At 38.7% G+C, this 22,196-nt stretch overlaps 1 protein-coding gene across 5 annotated transcripts in view; it reads left to right on the top strand.

Moving 5' to 3' along the window:
• Positions 1-22,196, top strand: part of PTBP2 (polypyrimidine tract binding protein 2) — an 87,783-nt gene that overhangs the window by 38,657 nt on the left and 26,930 nt on the right. For all 5 annotated transcript variants that reach the window (XM_077823477.1, XM_077823481.1, XM_077823479.1 and 2 more), the window contains 4 exons: positions 8,380-8,552; positions 9,131-9,274; positions 13,227-13,391; positions 13,474-13,584. In XM_077823477.1, coding sequence (XP_077679603.1) covers positions 8,380-8,552; positions 9,131-9,274; positions 13,227-13,391; positions 13,474-13,584 — 593 coding nt within the window. The remainder of the gene's footprint in view (positions 1-8,379; positions 8,553-9,130; positions 9,275-13,226; positions 13,392-13,473; positions 13,585-22,196) is intronic.

The following is a 22,196-nucleotide window of genomic DNA, read 5'->3' as shown; positions in this document are numbered from 1 at the left end:
TGCTTTGTGTGTATATAAAAAGATCTTCTACACTTTCCACAGTATGCATCCGATGAAGTGAGCTGTAGCTCACGAAAGCTTATGCTCAAATAAATTGGTTAGTTTCTAAGGTGCCACAAGTACTCCTTTTCTAACTTCAGACAGCATTTTTTATTCAAAAATCTGGATGAAAGATAAAACTATAAACTCTAAAAAGTAGTCTTTTTAAACAAAATTCCCAGTTGTTGGTACAGTAGTTATATAGGCTCTGTTGTGATTACAAGTGGATGCCTTGAGATATTGCTAATGGTCTGTGAAGATCACCAGTTTGAATCCAGCCTGGTTCTATTGGGACTGAAAGTTACCGTATAATGGATGTTGTGTGACTGTGTTCCAACTCCTAAATCATAAACTCATCACCATGCTTTTTACTGACCGATTCAGATAAGCCAGGAACTGCATGGGCAGCTATTTACCTGTAAAGAAAGTAGTTCCAGATCAGGTTGAGGCATGTTAGCAAGGCAGTGTATATGGGAAGCTTACTCTGCCACTGTGCTATAGATAAGCAGAGGACTTCATTACCAGGGCTGGAAACTTGTAGGAATGCTAAATCTATATACATTTTTTAAGATGAAGTGTAGAGTTATATGCACAGTACTGGTAAATATACACATTATTTAATGGACTGATTTACATGAAGTGTTTGTGTGACCATGACTAAGTGTCCATAATGTTTTCCCCAAAATGTGGCAACCTGAAACGTTAAGTGGCTCTAAAAAGTCTGGGTACATTACAGAGGTGACTGTAGTGAGTCCATAATGAAGTCTACAATAAAATTTGAAATTATAGGAGAGATTAAATCAGTTTTCTTTTATGTTTGGTATTTCACTGCTGAGCTTGGTGTCAGCACCGCTTCTGAGACTTGAGACTGAATTTTCAGGAAAGTTAAAAGTAAATCTGTTCACTAGCTCAAGTTAGCAATCAAAAATTATTTCTTTTTGAAATTTAGACTTGCAGTCTCAGCTCCTTTTCCGTTTCCTCTAAGTCAGTGGTTCCCAACCTTTTCTCTGCCATGGCACACCTTGAGCTCCAGGGGCTCTTCCTCATCCTGGCTTGTGGCTGACAGTGGATAGAGGAGGGGCAGAGGAGCTGATCTGTTGCTCATACAGAAGGGGAGGGGGGAAGAGAGGGAGATTGAGCTCTGATTGCTCTGCCCCTGGAGGAGGTGGGGCAGTGAGGCAGCTTCGCCAGCCTTGTTCTCACTTGCAGTTTTTCAAAAAATTCCGTGGCACACCTGTTCGGACCTGACGGCACACCAGTTGGGAAACATTGCTCTAAGTATGCTAAGTGTCTTGGACGTGACACTTAAAACTTCAGGGCCATGTATCTCTTTTAGATATAAACTAATTATGACGGGATCCCCAGGGTGCAGCCAGGGACACTGGGACTGCTGTGCCCCCTTTAACTCTTTCCAGTCTGGGCTGTCTCTCACAATGCCTTGCTAGTGACAAGCAGCAAGTCCCTCTAGGTGCTATGATCACTCAGCACAACCGCATATAGAGCCCCCCCATCCCAGCTAGGTTGCATGAATGCTCCCTGAGCCACTCATGAATCACATAGAGAAAGGCATCGGCTGAATCCCACCTGCTCCCACCACTACCTCAGCAATATATCATCTTGCATTGCTGAAGATGAGCGGTGCAAATTTATTAATTGGTTCACCGCTTCATCAGTGGAAAGTGGATATACACCAGCCTTTGCAAACCTGGGTACATTTGCCACACACTTCAGGCAAACTCACTGGTAAAGATAAACAGTAAAATAAGTTTATTGACTACAAATGATAGATTTTAAGTGATAAGCAAAAAGTCAGAGTTAGTTACCAAAATAAAATAAAATATAAGCACGCAGTCTAAACTCTCAACTTTATTAGACTGGGCAACATCTAGATTAAGCAGTTTTTCTCACCCCACTGGATATTGCAGTTCATAGTACACAGATTTCACCCTTGAAACCTGGGCCAGTCTCCTCTGTTGGAGTCTTCAAGTCTTCTCAGTGTCCTTGTTGCTTGCAGCATACGTGGGGGAAGGGGAGGCCAAGCATGTGGCCACTGTGTTCTGTTTTATACCCTTAGTCCATGTGCTTGTAGAACACAAGTACAGGCATGTTTCATGGGCATTGCTGAGTCTCCCAGGCAAGGTTGAGCAATTCCCCTGATGTGGCCTCCTGCAGATGAGTCATTGTATTGTAGCTCCCTTGCTGAACAATGGCTGGTGATGTCTGTTCAACAGCACCCACCTTGCTGTTGGTTACCTACCTTGTCAATCTGGGTGCCTCCCAATCACCCAGCATATTTTAGTGAAAATCATACAACACAATTCTTACAATTTCAAATACATTGGCAATACACATATTTAGATATGATCTGCTGAAAGACAGTGTTCTAACCTTTCCCCTGATACCTCACATGGCATGCTTTATATGCAATATTACAATTACATGCAGATGAGGAATATGGGGGTTACAAGACGCTCCTCCAAGGTATAGTAGATCACACTAATTTTATTTAACTATTAGATATTTGCATTGTTTAGTTTCAGGTTGAAAATTTGTAATAAATGTGATGGTCTTAGTCATGGTCAGTTATTTTAGTTATGCTTAATGCATTTTCACTAGTGACATTTTTTTTCTATATCTGTATCTTAATGTCAAACAGTAAAAATTCAGTTTTCATCTAAGGAATAGCTAACTCTTTTGAAGAATTCTGTGTGCAGTATTAATACATAACTTATCTCCACAATTGCCTCATTCTGGGAACCTATTTGTGCATGTGAGAGATCCTATTCCCAGTTTCAGGCTCTTTATCAGACCTATTAAAATTAATCATCCATATTAAGAAATATGCTAGAATATTTAATTTACAATCTTAACAGGATCATTTAATTATGCATCCAATATAATACAGATGTTTGTAACATAGTGCCTGACAAAATTAATTTTCATGTTTCCATTCAGCTGAAAATGTGAATCTTGATTTATTCAGACTGCTGAATACAGAGGGGGAAAGTCCCAGTTTTGACTCTTTTGTCCTCTCTGTGTGAGGAGGTCATTTTGAAGAAATTGAGGCTATTTTAGTTCACCAGTTGTATTTATCAGATTTTAGCCAATGAACTAATACCAACTGTTATATTTGTGCATATATACAAGAGAATTATAGTTAAGATTGAGATGGTAAATTATAACTCCTCAAGAGAAACAATAGGTGAAAGTGTAACTTTTTTTTAATAGACAGGTATTCTTCCAGGGCATAAACCTTGCCCAAAACTACACAGAAGTTGCTATGGACTAGGTAATGTAGGCTGAGCAAATATGGGTAAGGGAACTGCTGGGCATTTACTGTAGGAGGAAGAAAGAGAAAATGTTTTACAGTGGGTCACTTGTATCACAATATAGCAAGGAGATGTCTAATTTTTTAAATTTAATTTTCAGATTAAATCTTCAGTTACATCTCAGTTTTTCACAGTAACGTTAAATTAAATTGCCATACAAAAGTTTTACTGATGGATTACATTTTTGTCTAACATAGATTGTTTTGACCTCAGAACACTTAACAAAATTGGATTTTTTTAATGCTTCAACAAAAAAGGAAAAGTGACTATTCATGGTAGTGTTTTTTGTTTGTTTGTTTTTCAAATTTAGCTATTTCCAACATGAAGTTGGCCCATTGTTCATTGCTTGGTATTATTCTGGGCTTTGGGATTCACTGTTTTCTTTCTAAAGCAGCTCTGACTTCTGAGTTGGCTCCGGGACGGTCTCTGCAGCCTGTATGATTGGGAGCCACATGCTCCAGATGATCTGTCATCTATTGGTTGCATTTAACATGGCTTTTATTGAGGATGTGCGTGATTCTCTGTTCTTTGGATCTGATCCCTGACCCTCTTGGTTGCTTAAAAGAAAGCTAAGTGGTTGTTTTGCCCTTCATAGGAATTATCAATACCTTGCTGAAGGAGTGAAAGGTCCTGACTATTCTTAAACAGGCAACTTCAAGAATTCAGTTTATGCTAAATAAACAGAACGTTTCTAATCTTTGGGAGGGGATTAAGCAGCAAGGAACCTTCTGCATGTACTAGACTTAAAATAGTAGCATATGTATAGCACGCCCATCAGTCTCTTAAATTGTTGCTGGTTATTCAGCATCTTGGGGTTCTGTGTATAGATTTGGAAAAGTGATGACAGTATTTTTGAGAAGGGGTGTGTATGTGGGTTTATTTTCTTCAGTGAAATTCTAAGCGATAATCATTTTGTTAGCTATTGTAGAGATTACTTTTAACTAACAGACTACTAAATGGTATGTAACTGAATATTGAGTACATTTTACCTAGAGAGAGCTTTGGGATTTTCCCGTCCTGTAGATGTGTCTTTTGAAGATGGGATTTGTTTGGAATTGGCAACAGGGATAATACAAAACAAATAATTCAGCTTAGTAACAATGATCGTTTGGATGATGTTGGCTTTTCCACAGTGAGTTGCAGATATTTTTCCTTGTGAACATTAATTTTTATGTTGTCCAGAAAATTAGCAATGGGGGAGGAGGTTAAACTTGATTAGTCTTTTTAGATCTGGTGAAAGTTAGATTTCATGATGATACAAGCCTGTGGGCAGTCAGCTATTTAAAGTGCCAAGTACTGTAATTGTATTTTTTGGCAGAATTGAAACACTGACATTTCTCCTGGCTTGCCCATATTTATTTACTTAGCCTGTTGCATCAGGGAGGACCTTTTATGCTGGCCTGCTGTTTCCTTAATCCATCTGTGATTGAGATGAGCCACAGTACATAATCGCTACAGCCACTCAATAGTTGATTACATAGGTATACCATTGTTAAAATGACTGAACATTTTCTAACAATAATTGAGTTTACCTTCTAGCGGTTTTGAACAACATCTGTTTTTTCATGTATTAAAAAGGGATCATCATTCCCTTTTTCCCACAATATATCATTGGGCTTTATCTCCTGTTGAGAAGTATCATTTAAAATGGTAAGTGAGAGACTATGCAGAGTAAGGTGGAGAGGTTTCCTTCAGTGCTTCTAATAACAGTTTTGAAAACTGAATGAATTTCATATTTTCAAACTCAATATTTTTATTTTGAAAGTTCACATTAATATATACTTCGTAAAAATTTACAAAGGGCAGTGTTACTCAATCCATGACTCAAATAAGACACATTGCTTTATGCTGGCTGGCAAAGAGAGCGAAGAAGCAAGACATCACTGCTTTCTGTTAGCAGGTGAAATTAGAATTTTTGAGAAACTGCATGTCTTATCTGTTGGAACTCCATCCTTTTCCATGAGATGTTGGGTAAACTGCTTTCTGTTGTTACATGCAACAGTCTCCTCATTTGATGAGCTGAGGTGGAGACAACCATCCATTTCTCACTCTGAGCCACAAGTTAAAGGGAATCTCTGTATGTGTTCATTTTAAACAGTCAGCAACCTGGAATTTCTCACAGAGTATTTATGTAAAGATAAAGTGACCAGAACAAAAGTTCATTATTATACTTAGGACTCTAGATATAACTCTAATATCAAGCAACTTCAAAGTGTGGGGAGGGCAAACAATCATTTGAAAGGCTAAAAGTTTGTACATTGGGTTTGAAATCTAATCTTAAATTTACCCTTCTATTTCTACAAGATCAACAGAAACTGATAATTAAAATATGCACAAATTAATGTTAATATAAAATTACAATATTTCCTTTAATACGGTGTTTCCAAAGTGTTTTGTATGTATCCTTGTAGATTTGTGAAATACTAGCTGGAGATGAGGGAGTATGGACTGATCTCTCAATTGTACTCCCGAGTCCCATATTTCATTCTCAGTCCCAGATTTCATATTCCTTAAAAACAAATAAAGTTAGTTTCTGGCTGTTCTGGTTGCTAAGAAAACCTTCAAAATGAGACATTTTTTAACATATGCAAGGATCTCTGCCTGAGTTTGCAGAGAGCCTGAAATGATAACTTTGAGCTGTGAACTGCCCTCAGATGCCAGTAATATTAGTTTAAATGTCAGCATTGTTAATAATGTTACTGCTTATTAAAACATGTAAGAAAGGAGAAAACTATGTATGAAAATCTGAGTGACTGCTAAACAACAAGCTCTTTCATCCTATCACTAACTAATTTAAAGGTACATTGGGTTGTTTGGTATAAACAAGAAATTTCCACTTAGATGTAACAAATATAAAACAATCACTGGTAATTAATACTATTGAAAACTTGAAAATCTTCTTCCAGTTTAAATAATAAATAATTTTATGCAAACATTTCTTAACATCCCATATTGAATATACTTTCTGTTCTTTAAATAAAAATGTAAAGATGTATTTTAAGATGTAGCTTAATTTAATAAAAAAAATTAAATTATGGATATGTTTTTAACACATGGTAGGACTGAAGGGAGCACAATAGTTTTCATTTTCCTGAAACTTTCAGAAGTTTGACAAATGCTGTTTATTATTATAGATCAACAATTTGCATATATCTGCATAACTGATAAGTCGGCACATAACACACATGAAGTCAAATAATACTTCCTGGAATTACTATCCGTGAAGTGATACTTAACGCTTTCCTTACAAGTCTTCGAGCCCTTAGAAACAACAAGTGTAGCAGCAACTCCCTGCTGTTCACATTGAGAGAGCCTCTTTATGGGCTGGCATAGAGTCCACCCATGGTGCATAACCCCATCTGTCAATGTGTCAAAATAGCTTTTGTTAACACAGTCAGGAAACTGGACTCAATAGTATATAGTCATAATTAGTTATAATGAAACAATGTAACTTAATTTTTTTTTTTTACATTTTATTAAAAAAATGTCTTTTATGCTAAATTTTCATAGAATAATCTTGATTTTTTTTTAAACTTGCTTAATTTCATGAGTTTTGCCAACTTAATTTTTATTCATTGGGGGGGGAACCCTATAGATATTTTTTTCTTAGCTCTGGTATTACTGCTTGTCCTATTAGTGAATAATTCTCTGTGTAGATACCAGAACAGCTCATGGCCCCAGTTGAAGGGTGGAAGGATCCCAGAGCTCCAGCAGTGAAACAGCCCCACAGCCCAAGCCCTGTGAGCCTGAGTCGGCTGGTATGGGCCAGCCATGAGATTTTCTTTGCTGTGTAGACATACCATAAGAGGTCGGGGCAAAGCATCTGCTACTGTGTGGATTCTCCCTTCCCACTTCATCATTGGGGGGTGCCACTACTGGAATACTGCATCCAGTTCTGCTGTTTACATTTTAAAAAGGATGTTGAAAAATTGAAGAGGGTGCAGAGAAGAGAGAGAAACAATTTTGAGGCCTGGAAAAGTGCCTTACTGTGAAAGACTTGATCTCAATCTGGTTAATTTATCATAAAGAAAATGAGAGGTGATAGGAGGTGTAGGTGGGTAAGTTTTTGTGCAGGAGGTCAGATTACATGATCCTGATGGTCCCTTCTGACCTTAAAGTCTATGATTAGTGTATAAGTATTTTCACAGGGAGACTATAAAGCACTACAGGGCTCTTTAATGTAGCAGAGAAAGGCAGAACAAGAACCAATGGCTGGAAGTTAAAGCCAGACAAATACAAATTAGAAATAAGGTACACATTTTTAACAGTGGAGGTTCATTGGGACAAACTACCACATGCAATGGAGGGTTCTCCGGCTTTTGATGTTTTTTAAATCAAGACTGGATGCCTTATGTGTTAATCAAATACAAGTTATTGGGCTCAGTACAGGGGTAGTGAGAGAAATTCTATGGCCATTTTATCCATGGGGCAGACTAGAAAGCCTAATGGTTCCCTCTGACCTTAATATATGAATATAATGCTGTAAGACTGAGAGGCTACCGTCACCGCTCTGAATACTTGAAGATGGCGGACTTCTTCATTATCTTCCCTTTGTGGAATTCTCCAACAACAACTCTTATTACTCAGGCTGGGCTCTGAGAGGATTTTTTTTTTTTTTTTTTTTACATAAGTGCCTGCCTATCGATTTATTCTAGGTCGTTCCCCCCCCTCCGCCCCACACACACATATCAAAGTGAAATTAACTGGACTTGTTTATCAATTACATAGATTTTTCTCTAGTCCTCTGGCAATCACATTTGTTCTCCACAAACTTTGTCATATGATCTCTAGCAGTTTCAAATTTTCATCCACTTGTTAGTTTCTTTAGAAATTGTAGGTAAATGTTAAATGGCTTTGCTGACATGAATGGGAGGGTGCATAGCTCAGATGGTGACTTGAATATTTAGCCTCAAGTACAAAACGATCTTATTTGAAAAGTTTGCTTGTGTAGATATTTTCTAAAATACTACTGACTTATAAATATGAAATGGAGTTTAAAAATGTCTTTCAGCCAATGGTAATGACAACAAGAAATTCAAAGCAGAGGATAAAATGGATGGGGCTCCTTCTCGTGTTCTTCATATCAGGAAATTGCCTGGTGAAGTGACAGAAACAGAAGTTATTGCTTTAGGCTTACCTTTTGGTAAGGTAACCAACATCCTGATGCTAAAAGGAAAAAATCAGGTATTCTTCTTGTTTCAGGGTTCCATTTATAGTACAGTGACTAAGTATTTTCTCATTCCAGATATACTAGTAAAATCTTACTGAGATTAATCCAGATGTAAATGGTAAATAATTTAAAATGAAAAACCTTGCATTCTTTCAGTTTGTACTCCTCTTCCATGTGCTCCATACTATTTCTAGTCTATTTTGTGTTAGAAAGCAGTAAAAGACTAATAGTTCAGAGCAGATGACACTCAAAATATATGGCTTTCAAGCTAACCATTTAGGCCAGCCTCTTCAAAGGTATCATTTTATGTGCACAAACCCCAGTTTGCTAAACTGGGCAGACATAAAACGATGTCTTTGAAGATATGGGCTTTATTTGCCAACTACTGACCCATTCCAGAGAAGTGGGGGGTTTGGTTTTTTGTTGTTGTGTTGGTTTTTTTATTTTTTTTTATTATTTTTTTTTTTTTTTGGCAAAACATGAAAACTAGAAATCTGATCAAATCCCTGCATTATGTGAATGTGTTTTATTCTAGCAATACAAAGTGTAGTGTGTAAATACTATTTTTTTTTTTTTAATTCTTACATTTTAGGCTTTTTTGGAGCTGGCAACAGAAGAAGCAGCTATCACTATGGTTAATTACTATTCTGCTGTGACACCTCATCTTCGTAACCAACCCATCTATATTCAGTACTCCAATCATAAAGAGCTAAAGACTGATAATACACTAAACCAGGTATATTTACTGTTATGGATTATAACAAATGCATAGAATAGCAAATTAAGTTTAGCATACATTCAACTATACACTATGTAGTCATGAATATATTTTTGTATAAACTAAACTTTATTTCTGATAGCTGCAGTTTATTGTGATATTATAAAAGACACAGTTTGGAATTGTACATGTTGCAATTATATGTTAGAATTTTATTCATGTATTTCATGGTTAATTGTTTCTAATTAAATTTGAATTTTTTTCATAAAATAAGTCTTAATATTGACTCTTGGTTTAGAAGTTACATAACTAAAACTTTGTTTCTTGGTTCTGGCGTTTGAGAGTTCAGTACCATATGGAATTGCCCTAACGCTAATGCAGAATCCTACTTCCAGTGTTTTGAATCATAAATTCAATAGTTTTATTAACCTCAGTTTGTTTAGTCTGCTCTTCCCACTGTACAGTTTCTGAAGAAAAATGCATTAACGATCACCCTGGGAAAAATGTATTCAGTAACTGAGAATTTTGTTGTTTGATCTTGGATGTGTGTAGAACCTATTATTCTCTCAAAACAGTTGTAATACACTTTTTTAATAGAACAGGGAACTGTTTCAAAGACAACGTAATGGGCAGTAAAGGTCTTCCTAGTATTTGAGGTTGCTGTAACCTACAAAGAATGGGGAAAAGAAGCATTGACCCTTCGTTGTTCAAATGCTAATATCTTCATGTTCATTTCTTGTGTTCCCTTTTCGATCAGACTAATGCTGTCTGTTGTGACAATCTACAATTTCTGTTACTCTCTTGTCATACTTAAGTCCTTTTTGATATAATAGTATGTTAATAGCAAATTTATTTTTTTAATTATGTTTTTAAGAGAAGCTTTCTGGAAACTTCCTTGCTTGATAGTTTTGCTTTCTGCTAAAATTAAGTTTGGTATTAATTTCCCTGCCTGGCACTACAAACATACTAGATCTTTTGGATCTCTGAGTATTCTCCTACCCATTAAAGAAATATTTTAGATTGTAAGTATAAAAAGTGCCAGCTGTAAGAAATGAGTACTTAAAGGTAAATAGAATGAAGTTTGTAAAGGGAATGATAAAACATTACGCCAGCATGGGCAATATGTGGTGGATTCATGTACAACTTTAAACCGCAGGAACACTATCAGTCATGTATTTGCCTTTCATTTTCTTTGGGGTCCTGTGGCAATGTCCTGCCTGCTTCAATCAACCGTCTTCTGCTCTGATGTGATGCTGTCAGCCTTTTGGCGTATCCTTGCTTCCATACCATCTTTGTTTTAGCACTAAGTTGGCTCAGTCTTGTAAGCACCCTTTATAATAAATTAATTGACAGTACAATGCTGTAAATATTCTGTGACATCACCAGCATGATGGAGCAATATACAGAGCAGGAGCCAGTTGGGGATGGACATTGTCGTACCTGCTGGGAAAACTAAAAAGGAGTTGTTGATGGGTCATGTGCAGATTATCCTATTAAGTCTGGTCTGGTGGGGCATTCACCACATAATTTTGTTACCCAAATTTGTAGGTTACATTTGAAAGCTAGGCAGTTTCATTTTTAAAATGGTCCTTTCCTTACATTCACGACAGAGAAATGCAAAGAAAATGAGAGGATCAGTAGATTCATTGCAAAGATAAAATAGGAGAAAAGTACAAATGGTTAAGCTAAAGGGAGGAGAGAAGGAGCTGTAATTAGAAAAAGTAGGGTACCTTAAACAGCCAAGTTTTGAACTTTGAAAGTAAAAACAAGTTGCCTTTATGACTCTGTGTGAATTTCCCATGATTGGTTGTCAGCAACATGGTTATCTATGGAAAAAGTATAATCACAATAGGTTTATGCCTGACTAAAAGAACAGATTTAAAAGTCATTTGAATGTTTCATGTCATTTTAATAATTTTGTAAAGATATTTTGTCCTAAAAGACATGTAAACACAACAACAAAATAACATTAAAGTTCGGATTTAAAACAAACATTTTTTACCTTGTGTGCTGCAGTACCTAGGCACAACTAGGTGAGTTAAGAACAGAATGACTGCCATAACTGTGAATCTCCTTGATTGTCAGTTTGTCAGAATGAAATGTTTTAATATAGACTTTGTATTTTTATAGGCTTATGTATTATGATGTTCCTAGGATCATAAGGTGAAATAGTCAAATGTGGTAGAATAATATGAAACTTTAAAAGAAATCAATTTTATGTAATACTTCATAAGTTAAATATGCAGCTGATTTTGCCTATTCCAACATTACATTTTTCTCAAACACCTTCAAAAGAAGGGTTTCTATAAAAATATTAACTGAATTTTTTCCTCCTCCAAAACAATCTGTTGCTCTTGTAATTTCTAAGCTGTAGGCGCTACAGTGCAAATGCTCATTCCAACAATCATGCTTGCTCTGGTATGCAGTCCAGTTGACCTTAGTGGAATTAAATGTAAGGAATAAGCACACACTGAAAAAAGAGTGTTTTCAGGCTCTGATGTAGAAAGCCAGAGCAGACAAATCCTTTCTTACTTGAATAGTCCTGATTGAGCTCACTTGTGTGAGTAAGAGTTTGTTGTACAGTCGAAGGACCAGAACTTGCAAAAACTTCTTCCCAGGTTACCCTAAGACATAAATTTTAATTGGCACATTACTATTTGTTTAAAAAATAGACTGAAACAATGAAGTAACTCAGCCAAATGTTTGAGTGGCGTAAAAGTGAGGTGTGTTTCATTTGTTTTTAAAAAGAAATTAACATTGTCTTCAAAATACTTTTGTCAGAGTAGCATTAACTAATGCTTGACATGATACAGTAAACTTTCTTGTCCCAAGTAGTGTTCACCAGGTCTTTTTTTCTTACTTTCCTTATTCCTTATTCCTTAATTCGTTTCATTGTGAGATCTGCAGTTGTGTATTGTCTCTGGTAATACCTTTAGATTATGCACTATGCATTCATATGTTGATGATTGATTATGATTTTTACCTGGCATGCACACTTTTGTCTCTTCTGTTGTGTATTGTTTTACCTCTTAAAGGTACTGTAATAAAACATGAAATGAAAACCCTCTTTTTTGCATTTTTTCCTCAGAAAATCATCTAACCCTTTTAAAATTTGATCAGTTGGCAATAGAAGTAGTTATGTAGACGTGTGCTCATGTGTTGTTGCTATGTGATTATCCGAGGAATTTTTAAAACTGTGCTTGTTGCTTTAAGAAACTCTTGGGATTTTTGTTTTTTAAAGAGGTTGGATAATACAGACTGCAAGTAGTTTGCTCATCTGTGACCACTTTGTTCTGACTGTTCTCAGTTACTGTGTATTATTTCATTAAAACAGAAATCGGAATATTTTAGAAGTACCATACTTGCATTATCTTTTCCTATCAGAACTTTTTGCTTTGTTTTGATTAACTTTAATATGAATATTGGAAATATTTTTTTTAAAAAATTCTTTTATTCAGTAAATCACATTATGATTCTGTAGTTTTTGTTTTTTGTTGTTGATTTACTCCTCATAGTAACCTGTGGAAATATTCTTCTGAAATCCTCCAAAAGCTCACTTTTTTCCTACTAGTAGAGCCATACTTGCTACTAGAAAGGCCAGTTATTGGCTTCATTTGAAGCCTCTTCCTGTTTGTTCAGTAAGAACCAATCATTATTTTCAGTATTACTGCCTTCACCCCTGATGGTAGATTATGGTGGTTTCCATTATGCTACCCTAATTTGGCATTGCACTTTATTGTCTAGATCTAGTAGATAGTTTAGTTTTGCTGCCATACCACTGAAGGAATATCTAAAATGTTTATCATTCTATTGTTACGTCAGTAGGTATATTTTTAAAGAGGTGAACTTTTATTGTGCCAAAGGTAACTAAATATTTGTTAGCAGTAACAATATGAATATAGCAATAAGCTTCTGAACCTTTTTTCTTGAAATACTTTCTTTATAATACGTATTTTTTCTTTTTATTTAGCGGGCTCAAGCTGTTCTTCAGGCAGTGACCGCAGTACAGACAACAAATACTCCCATTAGTGGAACTACTGTTAGTGAGAGTGCAGTGACTCCAGCTCAGAGTCCAGTACTTAGAATAATTATTGACAACATGTACTACCCTGTAACCCTGGATGTTCTTCACCAAGTAAGCCAGTTGTCTGTGTAACTTTTTAGTTTATATGATTTGTAATAAATTTCGATACATATAGTCTTGTTATTTTTGACAGATATTCTCTAAATTTGGTGCTGTATTGAAGATAATCACATTCACAAAGAATAACCAATTTCAAGCTTTACTGCAATATGGTGATCCAATAAATGCACAGCAAGCAAAACTGGTAAGTACAAAATTACTTTTGGGCTATTGAGTTATCCTGTGGTGATGGAATTATTATTATTTGTGCATGGTATTACCATGACACTGATTTAACCATACATTCCTTTATTAAACCTGAAGGCCAAATGGTATTTATACAATTGCTCTAAACTTGCCTAAAAAGCATAAATAATAAGCTATTTACTACATCCAAACAGTAACAAAACATTTATAAGTATCTGAGCAAAATATGTACAAACGGGCTAAAACCCATGGTGCTTACATCCATATTGGTTCCAACATGGTCATTTTGCAATGAACCCTTTAAGAGTGTGTTTGTTTGTTTTTTTAAATACCCTTCAACAAACAGGTAAAATCATTGCCAATTACTAACTTCAGATAAAGAACAGTTTGAGACAATTCATCCTTAGTTCTAGTCTTAATCCACGTAAGATTTACGACCTCCTTTCTTCCCAAGTCCCTCCTTTCCCTCCTTCTTGCTGATGAGCAGTTTTTCCATTGTATCTGGGTTCATGTAGGCTTTAACACTGGTATGCATGGTGGGAAGGCTTATGCTGGCTTCTTTTAAGACAGATTCCTTTTGTCTTATTTAAAACCATCTGCAGTCCCCCCTAAACATCAGAGGCCTTGTTTTTAGAGACTTCCACTTATCTTATTAGTTGTTCTTTGAACAGGACATCTTCTCTACTTCATTCCTTCTGGCCTTATAATTTAGTATTTTCAAGGCCTGCCTTCAGCTTGCTAGTCAGGGCCTTTCTTTACTACACATGTATTTCTTTAACCAAACTTAAGCTAACCCTGATTCTTTAATTTCATATTTATCCTGTGTGGCTTACAAGAGATATTTGAAAAAAGTGTTAGTATAAGACGTTGCTAATCTAGTAATGTCCTAAACTCTTCCACTGCTTTTTAAAGAGAGTAATCTTCTTCATACAGAGATGACGTATACCCTAATAATTGTTGTTTTGTCTGTTGTGGTAGCACCTATAGGGCCCAATCTGATATCAGGACCTCACTGTGTAAGTAAAATGAATAAGTACAGTTTTTAGTGTTAAAGTATTGGGTTAAAAAAAATCCTTTAAAAAGCCAAAATCTGTCTTGAGCAACACAGACTGTGCCAGCTAAATTGAAAATTGACTGGAAAGGAGACAAAAGAGAACAAGAAATGACTTGTCCCTATTTAAATACATTTGAAGTACATTAGAAGTGAGAAGACTGTTTGACTAGGCCTTCTAAAAAAAACTAGTGGGCTGCATGGGGGTCAGTGGAAAAGCATGATGAGATAGTGAAGTTGTTAAATGATTTTTCCATCATTCTTACTATAGAAGATAATGGGAAATTAATTTTCCAGTGGCAGACTTCAAAGGAAATGAGAATGTGACCTTAAGAGAAATTGAAGACTTAGTAAGGAAGTTAAAGAGCAATTTGAAAAACTTAAGTGATGTAAGTACTTGGAAGAGATGGTATTTATCTGAGTGTTCTGAAGAAAATAGTGAGATATTAACAAGGATGCGTGCTATGAAGCCTCTGGCCCGATGGAACTTCACTCATTCAGATAGATAGCATAAATAGTGAAAAATGCATTCCCCTACCACTTGTTTTCCTGGAAAATGTCATTTCCTCTTCGAATAGATTCTGGACATGCTGATCTATGTTTTTATCACCGCCTCTGGTTTGGATCATGGTATCTGCAAATGAAGTGAAGATAGCACAAACTTTACCTTGAGCAGAATGCAGGAAGCTACGTCTGGGCAGAGGAAAAAAACACTGAGACAAGACTCTGGTGTACTCTAAACTATCATGCCTCTTTTAGAGGAAGACTTCTGGACCTTGCAGATGCCTTTCAGATGCTGACATGCACAAAGTGATACTTTTCAGTCACAAACATTGTCTGAGGGGACGTTTACACTGCAGCTGACTCAGGGTCATGGGACTTGGGCTAAGGGGCTGCTTAATTGCAATGTAGATGTTTGTGCTCAGGCGGTAGCCTGGGCTCTGGAACCCTGTAACGGGGGAGGGACCCAGAGTTTGGGTTTCAGCCGAGCCCAAATGTCTGTGCCACAGTTAAAGAGCCCTTTAGCCTGAGGACGAGTCAGATGGCACAGCCAGCTGGGGGAATCCAATTGCAGTGTAGAAATACCCTTACATTTATAGAGGAACAGCATTGCCAGTTCTCTATATTGGCATTGAGACTTGTATGAGTATTCCATATTTTAATGACAGTAGTCAGGGCCTACCTGGAGCCAGGCTGGAGTGCATATGTCTCCCTTTCCGGATGATGGGCTAATTCAAGGATACTGCCATGTAGGACCCCCAAAAATAGTTTGTCAACACCATGGTTCTGGCATCCCTATCTGAATTCTTAAGTCCCAGGTTGTCCCTCAGAGACCTATTGAGGACATCATATGTCTAGTAAAGATTATTTGTCATAGCTGGTCATTTTGAACCATACTTATGAGTGTTATGGTTGTCCCTAGCTGTATACATAGTGCTTATGACATATCTCCATATGGATAACCTCATTAAAACCTAAATCGTAGTGGAAGCAAGTTCCAGAGGGACTTTCCCATCCCATCTGAATAACTTCAGGGCAACTCTGCCCTGATGATAGTCTATGGATCTTCTTCTGCTAGAACTAGACTTCCAGTTTTAACTAATGTAATTTTATAATGGGTAAGAGATGTCACCATGGAATGGACTAAGGATTTTCAGACATTCAGAATCCTAAAGGTGATCTTTTTTTAAATAGGCTATTATTTCTGTATAAGCGAGCAAGGAGCTCTGGATTGCAGCTCCTGTGTCAGGAAGCATAGTAGATGCAAAAGCAGGCTTTGTCTTGGATTTCTCATTTTCGTGGAGAAGAACATGTGCTACAAGTGGTTCCTGGATCAAGGATTTCTCCATATGATACCAGTAGATGACCATATTTGCCATCATCAGTACCTGTGCTCTCCACCAGTACTAGGAAAGATTCTGCCTAACCTCAGAAGAGATAAGATTTCAGTATTCTTGAAGGTGTCCCACACTGCCCCAAGCAGTTACAGTTTTCATGTCTGCTGCAAGGGGTCATCATGTTCTCTTTGCCTCACTCCTGGCAAAAAGGAACTCCTGAGATTCAGTGTTCTGAGCTGTAGCTCACGAAAGCTTATGCTCAAATAAATTGGTTAGTCTCTAAGGTGCCACAAGTACTCCTTTTCTTTTTGTGAATACAGACTAACACGGCTGTTACTCTGAAACCATGCTTCAAGTTGTTCTTACGCTTTCAGGTGGTAGCAGGAGGAATTACAGTTCTAAGTTGAAAATACAAACAAGCACATATGGATGCTTTCAAATACCCTCCATACATGCCTGACTACCTTTGTCTTTCTGGATTATAGTCTAGTTGTATTTCTCTTAATATGACAACTCTTTCTGCCCATTGTAAGCCAGTTGAAGGAAATCTATCTGCAACCCATAGTCGTCAGATTAATAGAAGGCTTTACACATTTGAAACTCCTTCTCCCTCCCTCCCCCCTTTTTTTTTGTGTGTGTGGCATATTACTGTGGTTTGGACATAGCTAATGATAGCTGATTTTGAGCCATTTCTCTGTCTGTGAGATCAAGATTTTTATTTTTTTATGTGGAAGGTAACTTTCCTGGTGGCAGTGGCATTCGCTTGCTAAGTGGGTAAGCTTTCAGCTGTAATGACTGGATCTACCTTATACCAAATATCAAGAGGTACAGTTGGTATTGCTAGTTCATCCAATATTTCTTCCAAAGATGGGGACTGAATTCCTCCCTGTTGAGCCAATCATTCTCCTGGCACTTTTTCTGTATATGCCTGTCTGTTTTAGTGAGGTCTTTCTCCACAAGCCACATTAGAAGGCTTTTGGGATTCTATGTGTAGCAGACAAAATTTCTATCACAGGTACCATATCTAAATGGCTGGCAGACTGCATTTCCTATTGCTATCATCAGGCAGGCCTGCAGCCCACCCCTTTCACAGTTTGTACAATGTGAGGCAAGGCAGTTTCTGATGCCAGCCTGAGGCTGTTTTTAATTTGACATGTAAAGCACCCATTTTGCAGCAGCCCTCATACAAAGAGTTGTTGCCTAGATTCAGCTTCAGTGGATGGAGTTTCCGTTTGGTCCCTCGTTGCTGTTGAGCCAATGCCCAAACTCTCTCACCCTCTATTAGTTTTGTTTTTCTTCAGGCATCTTATATTTGAATTGGCCAGTTTTTCAAAGTTAGAATATTGTCATTTGTCTTTTTTTGTGCAGTGCCTGTTACAGTATTAATTCTTTTATTCTGAGACATCCATTTATTCAGAGTGAGAATCCTATGGGGATAATGCCTTTTCAAAGGGGGGGGAGAGTGTGTATCTCTCTTGTTGGGGGTTTTTTTCCTAAGAAATTTTTTTAGCAGTTTTTTGCGGTTAATTTTTTTACAACTGTGACTAATTTGAGAGGTCTTGATTTATCCTCCATAATTAGAGAGCTGAGTAGACGATTCTAGGAACTGAGGTAATGGTAGTTTGTTGGACCATGATCAGTGAGAAGGGCTTAGGTGGATAGTCCTGCTGCTGCTACTGCAGCCTTTGAGCACTCAAAAGCTTTGAACTTGGGGAAATTCTGCCTTGTCTTGTGCTGGGAGCAGAAGATCCAAGAGTAAGAATTCTGTGAAATAATAGTTAAAAAAAAGAAGAATTCCAGGTGAGTAATTTTTCATTGTTAATATCCACTGTGCTATCAATCTAAATGAGAAGTTGAAATGATCTCATTCTTTGTTTATAGGAAAATTTCAATGCATAATTATTTCAACTAGTTATTAAAAAATGAAACTTGCCAAGAATTAAGGAAACAGGCATCTGTCAACTGGACTATCATGTGACATAGATTTCAACACAGTATTTGAATGTAGCCTTCTGTGTTTGTATGCAAGATAATTTGTATTTAATAGAATCACTTATTAATCGTATATTGGTTTAATATGAGCACAATTTTTTCCAAACAAATAATAAAACTTAATCAGCTGTGAAAACCTCCACTATTACTCTCCTGTATTAAGCTCTTTAATTAGAGCTTTTTAGTCATGAGATTTGTTGCTGGGAAGTACAGAAATAGTTCTTAAGAACCACTGACATTCAGTGAAAAATAACACTGATGTGGCTTTCTTTAAACATAAATAAAATTTGAAAATTCATATATAGATGTACAATGTTTTAGAAATCTGTAAACGGGCCTGATACATACATCAACTCCATTTGGAATTATCAAGAACATAATTAGAAAAATACATAATTCTTTGAGTTGATACAGCCATGTATTCTACTTAGATGAGTGCACCCTCAGCACATCGCAGCTGGAGAATTTTGCCAAGCAGGACCTGTAGAGGAGCTGCGCTCATGTCTTGTGACCATAGCTCCTGCTCTGGCTGTATGAGGCGGCACCACCGCAAACCCCCTCAATTCCTTCTTACTGCTCATGGCTGGGGTTGGAGCTGTGTGTGGTTCTTAACTTCACAATCTCTCTCTTTCTTAGTGACCTTTCTAGTAGTATACAGTTAATTAGTACCCTTAATATAATGTTAGTTTTAGTTAGCTTTAGTTTAAGTATTTCTCTGGTGATGCCCTCACCAGGGTTTAAAACACTGTCCATCGTGTGAGGGAGCAATTCCCAACAACAATCCCCACATACAGTACTTGCTGTGCTTAGGCAAAGCCCACATCAAAAATTGGTGTTTGATTTGCAAATCATTCACAAGATGGACTCAGATGACAAGGGAATTTTGTCTAAAGCAGCACCTGCTTGAACAGGCAGTGCAGCTTGCTTTGGCACCGAGGCCTCTGTTAGATCAGAGGTCGCCCTCAGGTTCTCAGAATTCTACTGCTTCCTGCTCTGGAACTGGAGCCTCTCAAAAGGGACGGAGGAGTCCCTCCCCATTGAGTGTGGCGAGGAAAAGGTTGCATGAGACTGATTAAGGTTGCTCCAGGTTGCGTGGGGTCTTCTCTGTTCCTCCAGAAGAGGTGCAGCCCAGTACGGTGTGAATGCTGGCATTCAGGAAGGAGCAGGACCCATCAGCCACTCCCTGGTGCCATGCAGGGAGGATGGAGACCCTGTACTGTTGACTCCGGTTCCAACCCCTGCTTCTCAGTCGCTGAGGTTCCACTCTACATCTCGGTCTAAGGTGAAACCACTGGGCAGGTCTGTGGTGGTGACAGTTGATCTGCCACAGGCCCAGGCACCAGTGAACATTTCCCTTGCAGCGCATCCAGAGTTTTCCCATCCAGGTCCCATCAGTCCTGGTGTAGGATCTGGCTCTGGCACAGTTAACCATTTTATCTTCATCCCCAGATGATTCCATTGTGCCTGGCTCTTCCGCTCCTTTGGTAGTTGAGTATTTCAAGGCATACCAGGATCTTTCGCAGTGCATGGCTGTTTCCCTGGGTATGCAAACAGAGTTCCTGCAGGAGAATACCCATAAATTGTTGGATATCCTGCAGCTGCCTGGCCCTGTTAGTCGCCCTCCCTATTAACGATGAGCTCTGAGAGCCTGCTAAGTTCTCTGAAGCAATCCAGCTTCAGTACTGCCTATTGTAAAGCATATGGAGAAATGTTATTTCATTCCAGTGCAGCGATTTGAGGGTTTTTACTTGCATCCAGCCCCAGATTTCCTGGTTGTAACTGCTGTGAACCATAGAGCTCGACAGAGCAGATGTAAGTCAACTCCCAAGAATAAAGACTCTAAATGTTTGGACCTGATGTGTCCCCTGAAGCCCTGAGGGAGGAATTTCAGGCATTTATCACCAAAGGCTGATCGGTGGCTAAGACTTCGTTGCAGTCCATGCTGCATCACAGAGTGATGGCCTCAGTGGTGACCATGAGAAGGGCTTCCTGGCTGCTGAATCTGGGTATTGCTCCCCATGTACAACGGGCCATAGAGGATTTACCCTTCAATGGCGGAGTCCTTTTTTCCAAACCGACAAGACTCCGCACTCCTTCAAGAACTCTATGGCTATCCTACAGTCCTTGAGGGTATATATGCCACCAGTGCAGAGATGTCACTGTGGTGGTCAGCAGCAGCATCGTCTATCATCTACATTTGGGCAGCCTTTCCTTCCCTGAGGCAGCAGGACTACCCCAGAAAGGGGCATAAGTCCCAGAGGAGGAGGCATTCTGGTTTGGCCAGTCAACATGCTTTTCCCGAGAGTCCTCCATGTACCCATTTTGACTCCTTGGACCAGAGCCATGTTCCAGTCACTGCTCCCTTCTCCTTGCACACTCCATTTGGGAACAGACTGGCTTGCTTTCACAATGCTTGGGTCTCGATCACCACTGACATCTGGGTTCTAAGCACTGTCAAATGCGGCTATGCCATCCAGTTCCTTTGCACAGGACCATGTGCTGTGGCTGGCAGTTGGAAGCTGTGAGCTTCTAAACAAGGTTTGGAATCTAGACGCCTCTGTTCATTGGCTGAGCCTTAGTTGGGGGCAGGGCTATCAAGAAGGCCCGGGCTCTATAAAGCCGTGAGCAAGTGACCAGGGCATTGCGACCAGGGACCGCTAACAGGGAATTTTGAGAGGGAGTTTGGAAGGGGAGTGGAAAGGGGGCGAGGTATACTTGCCATTCTTTAAAACCTTTAAACTAAACTATAATCAAAACTTCTTGATTTAAACAAAAACCCTATCATTAACCTAGGTAACTGTAGGAGAAAATGCAGGCAGAAACCCAGCAGTAGAGTGGGGGCTATCCTGTTCATTGCACTCAGTGTAGCATGTATGATTACCTGCCCTGTGGGCGGGTGGCGTATGTGTGCATTTAGTGCAAGGAGCTCCTGGCCCTCAGAGACCGTGTACGGGCTTTGGAGGCCAGGGTGGTGGAACTGGAGGAGCTAAGGGAGGCAGAGAGGTATGTTGATGAGGCTTTCCGGGACAATGAAGATTTGTCCCACCTCCAGTCAGACAGCCCCTGCGCTGTTAAGGAGGATGAAAGGCCCAGAGAAGCAGAGCAGTCAGCGGGAACAGAGGGAAATCTTCCCATAGTTGGTACCTTCCTTCCAGATGATGTTGGGGTATCCTTTCGCACTGAGGTTACCTCTCTGGGGGAGGGAACTCCAGTCATTAGGAAAAGGCAGGTATTAATTATGGGAGCTTCGATCATTAGAAACATAGATAGCTGGGTTTGTGATGACCGGGAGAACCGTATGGTGACTTGCCTGCCTGGTGCAAAGGTTGCGAATCTCTCGAGGCATCTAGATAGACTTATGTGTAGTGCTGGGGAGTAGCCAGTGGTCGTGGTACATGTAGGTACCAGTGACCTAGGGAAGGGTAGGAAAGACATCCTGGAGGCCAAATTTAGGCTGCTGGGAAAGAGACTGAAATCCAGGACCTCTCTGGTGGCATTCTCAGAAATGCTTCCAGTTCCACGTGCAGGGCCAGGTAGGCAGGCAGAGCTTCAGAGTCTCAATGCGTAAATAAGACGATGGTGTAGAGAGAGAAGAGGTTTAGATTCATTTGGAGCTGGGGAAACTTTTGGGATGGGGAAGCCTATACAGGAGGGATGGGCGCCACCTAAACCAAAGTGGATCCAGACTGCTGGCGCTTAACATTAAAAAGGTTGCAGAGCAATTTTTAA

Source organism: Eretmochelys imbricata, chromosome 8 (genome assembly GCF_965152235.1).
Source record: "Eretmochelys imbricata isolate rEreImb1 chromosome 8, rEreImb1.hap1, whole genome shotgun sequence".
Lineage (NCBI taxonomy): Eukaryota > Metazoa > Chordata > Testudines > Cheloniidae > Eretmochelys > Eretmochelys imbricata.
Note: the sequence above shows the minus strand (reverse complement) of the source record. Positions and strands in the feature narration are given on the sequence as shown.